Below are 13560 nucleotides of genomic sequence, written 5' to 3' on the forward strand. Positions count from 1 at the left end.
AAGTGTCCTAGAAGTTAAGGATAATACAGTGCAACTAGGTCAGCTTGTTCATCTCCTGGCTAAGGCAGAGTTGAATGTGTGGTCCACCTTAAGTGTTCTGCATGATTTCTTGTAGTGGRGTGGACTAATTCTCTGGACCAATTTTTGCTCTCGGGACTATCTTCCTGATGCTAGGCTAACAGTTCTGTCTCCTGCAAAGCTATGTTAGGTGACCTTTCCTTCCTTGCTATCCAGCTGCTAGCTGCAGCGTAGCACCCACCAAATAAACAGAACTATCGATGTTCTGCTATACTCTTCCTCCATCTGTCTTGGGAGTCTCCCCAGTCCTGCCACTTTTCCTCAGAACCTGTGCTGCAGAGCTACTGTGGAAGCCTATTTAGTATGATTCTACGCAACTTTGGACCAGAGGCTTAAGGCTTGACTGAAATCCAAGTACCTGTTACCTCTGGGGTAGCCTTTCTTCTGCTGAAACAATCATTCTATAGTCAAGTATAAAGATTCGGTCTCTGAAGTATGAAATTCATTGCCGTGCAGAAACCCCAGCACTAAGCCAAAGACCTTCAGGGCTCTGCAGGACAGAGGTGGCCTSTAGTCCTTACTCATGCTGGCTGTTTGCACAAGGACGGATTTTCCCCTTTTCCTTCTGCTCTTATGCAAAGGACAGCAGCTCTTACTGCTGTCCTTTTGCCACCTCTGGATCACTTTGATTTCTTACAAATRCTTCCTTTGTAGCCCTCCTGCTTCTTTGCTGGTGTCTTTATTGTGATTGTAATATGTAGTGAAATGACCAGGTGCTTTGTGGAGTATACTGTGAAGGACCTGTTCCCCTGGGGGTGCTCTGTAACATCTGTGCTCTGGTTTCTTGGCTGAAATGATGTGATGGAGAAGGTGAGTTTTCCTAGCAGGTCCTGCATTTAATTTATGGAACTGCTGATGGTATATATTCAGCCATAGCTGAGTTAAGGTTAGTGCTTTCACCATTTTGGTATGTGCATGTGGTAGTCCTGCCTCCACACCAGTTAAAAGTTCCAGATGGTATCTGTTGTTGTCATGCTTCTTATGGCAGGAATTGTGTTGGGGCAGWGACTGCTGTGGAAAAGATGTTTCGGAGACCTTCAGCCTTTGGCTCATGGGATATAAGCTCACCTCAGGGACCAGTTTTCAGAGGGAATAAAGAGTGGCTCTGCCTTCAGGTCGTTCCCAGTGCTGTGGTAGAGCTCATGAGTTTGTTCAGCAAAGGCTGGGGCCRGTGATCAGTGCTGGTTTGGTCTCAGCTACAGGTTGCTGTCATCTCTTGGCTMTTTAATGGCCTACCAGGCAGCTTCAGCAGAAGGGTTATTTTTTAGGGATGCAGCTCCCCAGGTGAGATGTGGGCTGACCTTCCTAGGGTCAGGTGTGTATGAATGTGTGCAGTAAGGTGGCTTATGCTGCTGTGCTGTGAATCATCTTTCCCAGCCTGTCWTCTAGCCTCACTGAGGAAGGAGAGTACTTTCATTCGTTCTTGGATATACCTGCAGGGCATGGAAACCTGTTCTCCCTGCCATATTGTGCCAGCTGCGTTTGTGCTGCTTGTAATCTAATAAACGCTTGGTCTGAGCAGCCAGCTCTCCTGCTAGAGCCCAAATGAATGCAGAGGAAGGACCCTGCTAAGTGTATGCATTCTTCCTCTCCTGGCCAGCTYAGATTCCCTTTCATAGCTCACATCTGATGCTTCCTCTCTCACCTAGCCCCTTAGCTCCAATGTAAATGTGTGTTCACACTTCCGCCAGTCAAGTAACTGTGCTCTCTCTGTCTCTCCCCTTTGTTATAAAGCCTGCTCTGTAAATGAATCCCACAGGTCTGGGGCTCAGCAGGTAAAAGGAGAAGTGAGTCTGTTAGCGCATGAGTCTAATCAGGCCGGCTAAAGCGAATAAAGTAGGGCAGCATTGCACATTAGCCACTGTGTAAATGAGCCCTTTGATGGGCTGGGCACCGCRGGAGAAGGTTTGAAGCCAAGAAGAACTTTTGTTGTTAATTCAGTGACACATGGAAACTGTAAAACAGCGTGTCTTGCACACACACGAGAGGGAAAATAAAAGCCCTCACGACCGGGCTTTTCAATGCCTGCCCTCGGACCTAGTCTGAAAACTTTCAGCCCCTGTCTCCCTCTCTTACCACTTGATTTTTCTTTTCTCTCCCTTTCTTTTTTTGTTCCCCCTGCACTATAAAAAGAAAAGCTCTCTTGCCTTTTGAACTAGACGGCTGTGAGTGAGGGCTATCTCTGAGCTGTGTGGCTCTGTTACCTTTGTGTTCCAGATGAAACTGCCAAGCTCGGTGGGACAGAAGAAGATTAAAGCCCTGGAGCAGATGCTGATGGAACTCGGAGTAGGTGAGTAAAGGGGGCACGCGAGAGAGAAAGAGACACACAGAGCTAGCCTTTGTTCTCGAGATGGGCTATTTTTTCCCCTAGTAATATAGCAAGTTTCTTGAATAACAGTATGTGAATGGTTTTTAAAATATTTTATATGTTTAAAAAAAAAAGAAAGAGAGGGTAAAAGCCAGAACAAGATGCACAGGGTTTTTTTCCTCCCAGTAGAAAAATGTTTTAAAAGAACCTTTGTTTCTCTCTTGTTTGGGCCTTTTTAACCATCAAGAGAGACAGCACAGTATTAGGAAGGCAAATCTCAGCCTTGCCGGGAGAGGTACTTCTGAGTGTGTTAGTGACCATGGCATGCGCATTGTTCAGGGCTGCCCTGTCTTGCTTTCAAGCTTCATTTCCTCTTAATTTACTGCTCRCGGTGGCAAGTCCAAAATGCGTCTGGGACTGCTCATCCCCCCTTTATATGTTGCATGCTGTGTGAAAATCTGGAGCATCTCTACTGAAAGGCAAGTAAACACACATCCCTCACTCTTGAACTCTGGTGTCTTAGCAGTAGAAAGAAGGGTTCACTTAACATGTACAGTACCCGCTTCTAGCTAGAGGGGAAGAAGTGCAGCCTGTGGCCAGCTGTTACCCTCTGTGAAATGGGTACATTTTGCAGGTACTACATGTTCCAGCATGCATTGCCCCTTGATTAGACACTGACTCCTCTCCTCCCCTCTATGGCTGGGGTAATTTAAAAGAAAAAAAAAAGCTTTATTGTTGACTTAGAGGTGATTACTGAGCCTGCTCCCAGAACCAATTTCTGTTAATTGTTGTTAATTTTGGGACCAAATAGTCTATGGCATGATACGATGCCTCAGTTCTGAAGACCTGCTATGGCAGGTGAAAGCCTCTAAACCAAGGTGGTTTCCTCTCTCCTTTAAAACTAAGGGAGTTGTCTCCCTCCCCTCTTTTTTTTTTTTTTTTTTTTTTTTTCCTTCCTTAGGAATAGCCTGTAGGCCAGGGAAAAATAAGAAGATCTGCTCTCTTAGGGGCTTTGTAGTTCAATACTGAAAATAAAGGAGAGATCAGATGGAGGGAGATTAATTAGGTTGTAAGTGTGTTTAGTGAAATGGCTGAAAGAGTGCCAGTGGAGCTTACTAGGGAAGTACTGGGAAGGATCTGATCTGCCTCCTAGGGCTTGCTTTCCATGACAGTAAGGAGGGGTTCCTGACTCCTCACTCCTGTCCTACAACAGCTCGAGAGCTTCCTGTTACTCCTGCTCTGCTGCATCTTAGAGCGCAGAAATACACCTTGGTTCTGCGTGGGTGGATACATACAGTGCTAGCAGGAAGGGGTTCTGTGGACAGCCCTGCAAACAGAGGACCACTAGGTCAAACACAGACTGAGTGTCTGTATTTTTCCTCCTTGGCACATGCAACTCTTCCTGGCTTTTTGTATGTGTGCAATAGACTGCAGGGCTTGGAGGTGGCTTGCTACAGTCAGTTCAGGGCCACGTTAAAATGTGTAAAACAGCAGCAGAGAAATTTTCTGCTTCAGCCCTGCCTTGGAAGGAATGACAAGAGAGGCAAGGGAACTCAGCCCRTCAGCCCCTTGTTCGTGGAGGTACAGGGGACAGCAGGATTTCTTCTGTCTGTAGCAACGTGTAAGGACTTGATCCAGAAACTGAGTTCACTTTATATGACATAGCTGGAAGCATGGTTCAGGCCTCCTGGTCTGGTATGGGTCTGCCTACATCCTTTACTTGCTCTGAGCCCTGGACCTAGCAGCTTCATTCTTAGTCTTTGGCCAGAGCCAAGGGAGGTCCTGCAAATTCCAGGTCTCCAGTCCTTAGGAATTCTGCTCACTAATGAACCATGCAATGGGATTGAGGCTCTTGGCATATCTTTATGGAAATGAGCTTAACAGCTAGGACCTTTCTAGGGATATGCTGTCCTTGCGTTGCAACAATGTGAGTTTAACAGGACCCCTTTYCTTCCTAGATCTCAACCCCATGCCCACGGAGGAGATCGTGCAGATGTTCAATGAGCTGCGGAGTGACCTGGTGCTGCTGTATGAGTTGAAGCAGGCCTTTGCCAACTGCGAATATGAGCTGCAGATGTTACGGCACCGATATGAGGCCCTGGCCAAGGCTGGTAGTATTGGCCCCCTCAGTGTGGAAGGCACCCATCCGGACGGCCAGGCAGGGCTCGGCATCGAGGAGGGCAAGGGAGATTCCAAGGACCAGATCATTGATGTAGTAGGAGCACCACTGACCCCCAACTCGGTGAGAAGGAAGGTTGGGGGGGCAGAACAGGGAGCACTCAGGTCTCCGACACAGATGCCCTGACAAGTGCTGGGGACGCTGCCCTGCTCTCCCTCGAGGCTTGCGCGTCCAAGGAAGCACAGCACGCCTGTTCCCCCAAGTCCCAGTGCTGCTCTCTGGGCATGTCTTTTATGCTGGACAATGTTCTTGGTGCTATAGGTGGGGTCAGCAGGGCTTTCTACATCCTGCATGCAGACAGATGGCTTGACATGGGTGCCACCACAGACCAAAGCAGTGAGGCCTTGGGTGATGCAAGCTTGTACCGGGGCAGAAACAGTGATGCCAGTACAGCTGCAGGTACTTCCCTCCCAGACACAGCCCCATGAGGGCTGCTCAGCAAAGAGAAGTGAGCAGGAATAGCAGCCCTGAGATGATGAACCATGCCCTATTCAAGTTCCTGGAGTCAAGCAGTAGCCCTGTCTGGGGCAGGAGGCTTGGGAAGGAGAGAGGTATTTGAAGAACCAAGGAGGTGTTTTTATACCACCCTTCCAGAGCCGAGAAAGGAAAGCCAGACTTCAGGGTTCTGGAGGCCACCCTAGCTTCCACCAAGAGCCGTGTGGCAGCATCCTGGGCACGTGCACGTCACCAGCCCTCTTCTCCCTGCCTCCATGAGGGTAGGCTACCTGCCCCTTACCGCTGCATCAGGCCCAAGGATATACCTGGGGGTCAGCCAAGGTTGCTTCCCCACTGTGCAGTCCCCTTGCACAGCTGAGCTGAACTGCCTGATAAAAACCCGCCCATCTCCACATACCGGCATCCCTGACGCCTCAGATATACTGCCCCCAGTAGCAGCAGCACAGACCTTTACTTTCTAAAATGTGTAATGTATTGCAGGATATTGAGAACACCTTATCTGTCAATGACAGAGGTGACACATTAATCTGGACTTGAGTAATGTCCTATTCAATTGTGACAATATGGAGTCGTAAGGAAGTGTTCTATGGAGACAGGTTCATGTTTGCAAAGGCGTCTTCTGAGTTTTTTCACTACATTCAATCCACCACCCCCACAAAAATGCCGAGGTCTGGAGGGGTCTGTTGCAAACCTTTCAGGCTGATTCACAGCACACTCTCTCTCCCTTGAGACTTTGCTTGTTGGGAAGTTGGGGGACATGGTGGTGATGGCTGCAGAAGGGGGCCCCAGTGTGTTTCCAGCCATGTTCTTCCTCAGCACCACCTCCTGGAACTGGGAACAAAGAGGTGGCCCGAGGCAGCACAGAGAGGGTTAAAGTGACCTGGTCTCTGACATATTTGAAAGAAATATAATCAAGTTAATTCACTGCAAGGCAAATTCAGTACCTAAAGGGCCTCCATGTTAAATACAGCACTGACCTTTACCGGCTGATTACACAAAGACGACACAATTAGATTAGTCCAAGACAAAAGGTCAAGCACATTCACACTGTGACCATTTTATGCTACCTTTTGAGGGGGGAAAAAATTGCATCCCAGCTGGAGGGGTATCTTGCAGAGGAGGGGAATGGGGCTGCCATACGATGTTCTGCCTGGCCCAGGTATGTTGGGAGTTGGGCTCGGCCTAGCACTTCACTTGCCTTGTCCCTTTTTCGCTGCCCTAATCAGTGAGGTCGTATAAGAAACCAGTAGCCTGTGGTCCACCAGCAGCTTTTCCAATGAGGGACTGAATTGAGTGGTGACAGTGTGTGCTTTCTGCCAAGATTGCTGACATTCCCTGCCTGGCCAAGAGCTTGCAGGAGCAGCCCCAGTGCCTCTTGCTCGGTGTTGCAGTTAAGAGCAGCAGGCTGGAGTCAGCCCTGAGAAGGAGGATGACTGGGGAAGGTGCTGGTGGAGTGCCTATGAGTGTCCCCATCCTGCATGGCTGTAACCTTGAGCTGTCCCAGGATCAGGTGCCTGGTGTGATGGGAATGGTGCAGGAGGCAGTAGGCCCAGGACGTGGTGCTGCAAAGGCCATTTCCTGTGTAAGCCTGTGCAAGCACAGTGCACGGCCCCAGGAGCCCCAGCCTTTTTGCCTACCCATGGCGCTCTCAGAGTGAGAGTGGCAGTATTGGTAGTGCAAAGAGCAGAGCAAGTGTTCTGCTGAGGGAGATCCAGCCTGTCTGCTCAGCAGGCATGTGCCAGCACAGGGGTGCTCGTGCTCTGTAGTGGTCTTTCTCTCCCTTACCTCCTGCAGCCCTGGCTGCGAGTGTTTCTGTGAGGGATACCTTGCCCTTCCCTTTCCAAGGCTGCTTCAGTGGTTTAACCTAGCCACCCTAGCCTTGAACTCCCAAGTTCAAGCACCTGCTTTGCTTCTGAGCTGCCAGGGGCCCTCAGGGGAATCATTTAATCTCCCTGCTTCAAATCCCTCCGAGTTAAATAGAGAATCCCTTTGTGCTGTTGAGTGCTGCCCATCCATGGCACTCCACACGTTGGATTAAGCATGGATTAGCTCAGTCTCCAAACCAGCTGCTCCTCTGAAGCCAGATTTGTTTCCCCAGAGAGTGTCTTGTTCCAGGTGTTGGAGGCATGGAGTATAAAGCCAGGAGGCCGACTATGAGTCATGACTCCCAAGTCCTGCCTGGAAACCTAGCTTCCTTTGCAGGAATTGGTGTTAATGAGCAAAGCCACCCCAAAGTCCTGAGATGTTGGCTGTGGGAGCAGCTGGCTGCCACCACCCCCCCAGGCAGTGCTCTCAGCCTGTGGACAGGGACACCCTCCTTAGCAGGGTGTTTCTCCAGCTCAGTCCTTGCCCTGGGGATAGGCAGAAGCAGCCATCGCTGGGGAGCATCCAGCCCCCCAGCAGCACTGCCTGTTAGAGATGCCGGCCCTTGGCCTTACTGCTAGCCCTGGAAGCCTCTCGTGTCTGCATCAAGCACCCGTGGGTGTGCTACAGCTCCACACAGAGGAGCATGTGCTTTTAGCCTGGGTTGAAAGAGATGCCTGCATATCTCGGTGGCAAGATGCTGTGGGCCAGCGTGAAGCCCATCACTGTTCTGCCCTGCTGTGTCCATGCATCCCTCCTTCTGTGGCTGCCTGTCCATCCTCTCCTAGGGGCTGTGGTGCTCATTGCTGACCATTAAAGCAGAGCTGAGATCCCCCCAGTGCCGTGTGCTGCTGACCCCGGTAGGGACTTTACTCGGGGCCTTCGGGAGGTGAAAGGTGAGCCGAACGCGGAACAAATTAGTTCCAAGCAGAAGTTCAGCCAGTTACTCCAGATTGGATCCTTTGATTTCTGCAACTCAGACTCCACTCAGTGATCTGTAATGAGTGACTCTCAGAAATCCTCACATTGCAGCACTTTGTTCCTGAGCTCACAAGTCAGCCCATTAATGGGTAAAGGAAAGGACCTTGAGTCTAAGAAGTCTCGGGTTCAGAGTCAGAATTATTTGACTTTTAAGCTTCCTTTATCTGAACTCCTGCTGACTTCTTGTTTTCTGAGCCTGTTTGAAAGCCAGAAGTTACATTGTTAACATCAAACATTCTCTCTTTCCAGATGGAGTTACAATATCTGTCTTTTATATATATATATATATATATATATATATATTAAAATATATATATATATAGTGTATATATACTAGGGTGTATATATATTCCTCTCTCTTTTTTTTTTAATCGTTCTTCCCATTAAAAGAAACTAGACTTGTAGGCTCTTGTAAATTATAATGTAAAACATTTTTTTTAACCAGACAGTTCCCAATTTTGCCCAAGGCAACTGGAATAGCTGCGCCACAGAAGGCAATAGGAAGGTGATTAATATGAATTTGTGACATATTTGAAAGATGGGTCTTTTGCCATATAAAGATTATCAAACACATGTGCTCTTCCCCATTAATTCCACAGCCTTCCCAGGAAAGCTACAAAGCCCAGCTCCTTTGTTTCCAGGGTGGGTTTTTGTTTTTTTAAATGTACCTTTCGGTTCCCTTGATTACCATGTATTTGATTTTTATAGGGCATCTGTTCGCACTGTTGTGTGGGTTCTCTGGCCCTTTTATTTCCCTCTTAATCGGATCCTGAGAAGGCAGCCGTGCCAGGTCCTCTGACGAAATCCTTGTGTGTGTTGTATTTAACTTTTAGCCGTGCAAATTCCATGCTCTGTTTGCCGTCTGCCCAGCGCGAAGTGGAGACTCGGGGCTGCGTTCCTGCTGGGGGAGGCAGGCAGGGCCTCCCACCGTGCGCGCTGCCACCGAGAGCTCACGCTTGCGTGTGTGCGAGAGACCAGACGGGTGGAAGGAGGACAGACAGGCAGGCCTGGCTTGTTTTGGAGAGCGATAGTTCTGCCTTTTCTGTCCTCTGGGAGCCTGCTGGCGTGGACAGTGCCAGAGCCAGCGTTGCTGCTGGTCGGACTACCTGGAGTTACGCTAGAGTTGACTGACTGGTGCTGACCTCCAGACCTGTCYGTGCCTTCCCAGGCAAACTGTAAAAGCCCTCCATCCAGGCCACACAGCCGTGGAGGAAGGCGTGAGGACCCATGCTGGCATACCAGGTCCCCGTAAGTTAGCTGAGGTAGCCAGCAGTCAGTGAATGGAGTGGAGAGGGGGGAAGGTCAGCTGTGTGTAGGATACAGCTCCCAGCACAGGTATGGTAGCACAGGTATGAGCAGCCCCTGGGCTGGGCTATGGCTGTTCCCCTTCAGAGGTGTGGTGTGTTGCTACCACGGTATTTTCTAGGATAATCACCACAGTTATCCTCATTTTATTCTGTGCCTCAGCCCTTCTCCCAAACTGCTCCCACCTCATCTGGCTTCTTGGGCTGCCCCTGGTGCRTGAAGCGTTAAAGTGCAGGCCGGGGTGGCTGGATATCTGCAGGGCTTGGCATGGTGGGGAGCTGACCACGATCACTGTGCCTGTGCAACACCTCCCACAGCCCCTGGCATTCACAACTGCCTGTGATGATGCCTTGCRCAAAGAGGACCCGATCTCATACGGTGCTGCAGGGCCCTGTGGGCTCGACTGTTGCTTGTCCCTGCACAGGGTACCCAGTCACTCTCTAGCCATGCTGGGGCACCCAGCACCTGGAGCCCAGCTTTGGTGGTTGCCCTGACTGCGATGGGATATGGTCTTGGCTGTAGTGTTTGTGCAGCACCTAGCACAGCGAGTCTCATTGCGAGCGCAATGATAAGGCCAGGGTTATGTTCCCAGCTTGGAACGGATGCCTCATCTTTCCTTGGATGCCCAGGTTCAACCCTGAAGCCTTTTCTGTGAAAGGTGAGGCTCACTGGAGCCCACTAATCTTGCTCAGGCGTGAGCACATCGGTGTGTGCTGCCCAGAAGAGGGATGGCTTTTTGGAGGAACCGTGGTTCTCCATCAGCTGCCTGTCCCTCCTGCTCGAGGCCTGTTTCATGACAGGTCCAAGCCCACCTGGACAGCAGAGATGCTGCGTGCAAGGGAGGGTTGCAGACTCTCTCCCTTTTCCTGCTCTGAGCACCCTCTGGCTCGTGGCGTGGAGCTGCTCTGCTCTGGGTTGCTCTCCCAAGGTCCTGTTCTTTGGGTGTTCTGGTGCCCAGGCTCGTTTGGGCCAGGGCTCCTGGGGCTGCTGTGCTGTTGCAGAGCTTGGCCCCTTTCTCCTGGTCACCCCCAGGCCTCCTGCGCCAAAGACCGTTGTCCTGAACCTAAGTGTTGGGGCTGTGCTCCCAACCCGTCCGTGCGGAGGAGGTGGTGTCCCCCAGGAGGGTGCTAGCCCAGTGCCTCATCTTCCAGGGCTGCAGCTCCACGTCCAGCCGGGCGGACAGCAGCAGGGTTCAGCGCTGCTCTGGCACTGTCGGCGCCGAGGCTCGCTGCCCGGCCCCCGAGGCCGGCTGCGGGACAGGCTCCGAGACCGGCGGGTGTGTTGGGTGTGTGACCTGAGCGCTCCCAGCCGCTGACCCTGGTTTTTCTTTTGTTTCCCCGTCTCCCTCTTGGAGCAGAGAAAGCGAAGGGAGTCGGCCTCCAGCTCCTCCTCCGTCAAGAAGGTGAAGAAGCCGTGAGCCCCCTGCGCTGGGCGAGGAGGAGGTGCAGAGCTGTGTGCAGGGTCAGTGCCGTCCCGTCCTGGAGCCCCCCGGGGCAGCTGGCTGACTGCCGCCGTGGGGCAGCAAGGGAGCCTTGCTGGGGCAAACGCTGCAGCGCTCCAGAGAACGGCGGGAGCCACCCCCTTCCCAGCGCCGCGGCCCCACCTGCCCCCAGGACCACTGGAGCGGCGCGGCCTCCGGACACCTGCAGCAGGTGCTGGAGGGCGGCCCGCGGCTGCCGGGCGCCGTGCAGAGCTCTGCCAGCGGCCGCTGCTCCGCACGGGGCTGCCCTGTGTCCGCTAGCATTAGCTGCGTTTTCGTCCTGGTGGGATTTTTTCTTTTTCTTTTTTTTCTTTTTAACGTGCCAGAGTTTTGTGAGCGTCCCTGTAAATACAGCACCCGTCACTTGTACCTGAACCAGAGTCGTCATTAGCCCCGGCAAGCCTGTGTGGAGCGGGAGGAGAGGGGGCCTCCACCCCAGGCAGGGTCACCGGGAGCCCYGGGTGCGCTCTCTTGGCTCGCTCTGGGCCCGTTTCCCTCCGTCGCAGGGGTTGCAGTGGGGCTCGCTGCAGCCCCTGGGGCCGTCCGGGCCTGCGGGGAACGCTGCTGGGGCGCCGCGGTGGCGCCGCGTTGCTGGCCCCCTTGGCCGCAGCCACCTCCGCCTGCTCGCGGGCGTTTCAGCGGCCCGTGCCCCGCACACCTGGCCCCCAGGTAGCTGCTCTCCTCCAGCGGTTCTTGCACGGGKGGCTGACGCCTGCTGCCCCGGTTCCTCCTCCTGCCGCCCTGCTCGAGGCAGGCGGGACGCCGCCGGCCCGAGCCTGCGCGGAGGGGCCCCCCGCTCCCTGCACCTCGCGCTTAGCGAGGCCCTGGCGGGGCCGAGGCGGCGCTTGGCCCAGCAACYGGCACGGGGGCTCGTGCGCTGCCTCTGCGGCTGGCACCGCTGCCCGCCTCGCGCCTGCCCACGCCAGGGCCCCTCCGCRCGCTGCCTTCCCACCGCGGCTGGTGATGGATGCGCCCTGGCAGCGGCCTCTGCGTCACATTCTCGCCTGCAGGAGTAAAGGGCAAAGGCCAAGTTCTTAGTTTTCATAGAAAACTAATTAGACGACTCCATCGAAAATAGGTCAATAAACCTGATGAGGGGCTGCACAGAGGGAGCYGTGAAAACCCCCACGACCTTTGCTTGGAGCACGCGGGCTGGGGCTGCCCCGTCCCTCTGGGAGCTGCCCGCTTCTGGCTGGCAGGACACACTGTCCCTGTCACCGGGGGGGGGGTCCGCCTGCCCTCCCCCGCACGCGCCGGCGCTGGCAGAGAGGGGCTAAGTGCAGTACAGGCCTGAGGGTGCAGCTGCAGCTCAGGCGGGCGCAGGGCCCTGCAAGGGCACCTGCAGGGTGCAGCACGTTGCTGCCGTTCACGCACTGCCCCGCGCGGGATGAGTCACCCCGCAGCGTGGCCCCACGGCCCAGCGCGGAGGAGCGGGGCGGCTGCTGCGCTCCCCACAGGGCCGGGGCAGGGGGCACGGGCGCCTCGCACTGCGTGTGCCGGGCTCGGCGTGAAGGGGGGGGACCCTTGCATGCCCTCTCGTGCAGCAGTGGAGGCCAGGGGTGCTTCAAGCCCGGGCTTCCCCAGCCCTGCCTGTGCCCGCGGATGGCCACAGCAAGCGGGGTGCAGGGTAGAGCCACAGCAAACCTCAGCCCCCCCCCCCCCAACTTCTCCCCTGTACTGGCACACGTGGGCACTGCCAGTGCGTGTCTCTGTCTGACATTACCTTTCGCAGAGGTTGAACCCCTGGCCTGCCCTCAGGCTGCTGTGCCAGGCTGCAGGGCAGGGTGACATGCCCGTGGGCCGTGGTGGCCCTGGCATGCTGCTGTCACAAGTGCCAGGCAGAAGGCTGCGCTGGGGGCACCCCTGGGCTCAGCCTGCCGGCGGAGGCTGGCAGCATCCTCGGGGCCGTGCTGCCCCGGGGCACCAGGGCTGCGCAGCGCATGCAGCGCCCCTGTGTGCAGCCGGCCCCTGCCCGGTATTGCTGAGCAGGACACGGAGGGGCAGGGCTGGCAGCTCCTTCTGGGGAGCGGGCGACTTGACCAGGGCCCCAGCAGGCACAAGAACAGCTGGGCTGGCAGGGAGCTTGGTGGACCCAGCTGTGGTACCTGCTTAAGGTGACCCTGGACTTCCCAGGCCTCCCTTTACAGCCCCCAAAAGCTCGTCTTTGCATGTAGTATTTCTGGGGTGGAGGGGACAGATGTGCTGGGGTGCTGTACCCCCCGGTGGGGAAACGCCTTGCAGGGCATCGTCCCGCGCCCACGTACCCACACGCCACCCCCACCTTGGCCCCTCCGCAGCCTGCACACACTCGCCACACGTGGGCACAGCCTGGGCTCCTTTACCCCCAAACTTTATTCATGTGGCACATTTACAGCAAGGATTGGAATAACTAGACAATGAAAATGCTGGGTTTGCATTATCGGTTGGTTTAACTGGAACACCACACACCATGCAGTCATGTACCGCCAAGTTCAGTGCCTGTATTGCCCTTCGGGCTGCCGTCACCGGCTTCGCTCCGGGCCGTGCACGCACGGGCCCCGGGCTGCAGCCTCCCTGCAGGTCAGCGCCCGGACGAGGGCTCCATTCAGCAGGGCCCTGGGACTGGGTGACACTGGGGGACATGCGCCCCCCCAGCCTGCCCCACGGCTGCCCCCCAGCCGTCCTGGCCGGCCGGGAGCCCACCCAGCCAGAGGGGATGTGCTCGGCAACTCTCAGGCAACAAGCCAGCTGCTGCTGAGCGTCCGCAGGGACCTGCGAGGGGCAGGGCACGGCCCGCAGCGTGCAGGGCCGTGGGGGACGCGGGGGGCTTAGCCTCGGCTTGGGAACAGAGGGAGGCCGGATGGGGCTGGAGGCGAGCGGGGTCAGGGGCCTTGGCCAATTTGCAGCTCCCTTGCTTGGGTGTCTGTAGGT

General features: G+C 54.8%; 1 protein-coding gene across 3 annotated transcripts in view; it reads left to right on the top strand.

The window, feature by feature from the left end:
* Positions 1–11025, top strand: part of DMAP1 (DNA methyltransferase 1 associated protein 1) — a 36137-nt gene extending 25112 nt beyond the window's left edge. The window contains exons 9-12 of one of the 3 annotated variants that reach the window (XM_085298233.1): positions 2296–2368; positions 4345–4628; positions 8465–8507; positions 10528–11025. In XM_085298233.1, coding sequence (XP_085154359.1) covers positions 2296–2368; positions 4345–4628; positions 8465–8507; positions 10528–11024 — 897 coding nt within the window. In that variant the 3' untranslated portion in view covers position 11025. Of the gene's footprint in view, positions 1–2295; positions 2369–4344; positions 8439–8464; positions 8508–10527 lie in introns of those variants that run through there. The other 2 variants (XM_085298235.1, XM_085298234.1) reach the window with 2 other exon arrangements.
* Positions 11026–13560: the final 2535 nt, after the last annotated feature.

Source organism: Rhea americana, unplaced genomic scaffold (genome assembly GCF_003343005.1).
Source record: "Rhea americana isolate MKP2758 unplaced genomic scaffold, rheAme1 scaffold_136, whole genome shotgun sequence".
Taxonomy (NCBI): Eukaryota; Metazoa; Chordata; class Aves; order Rheiformes; family Rheidae; genus Rhea; species Rhea americana.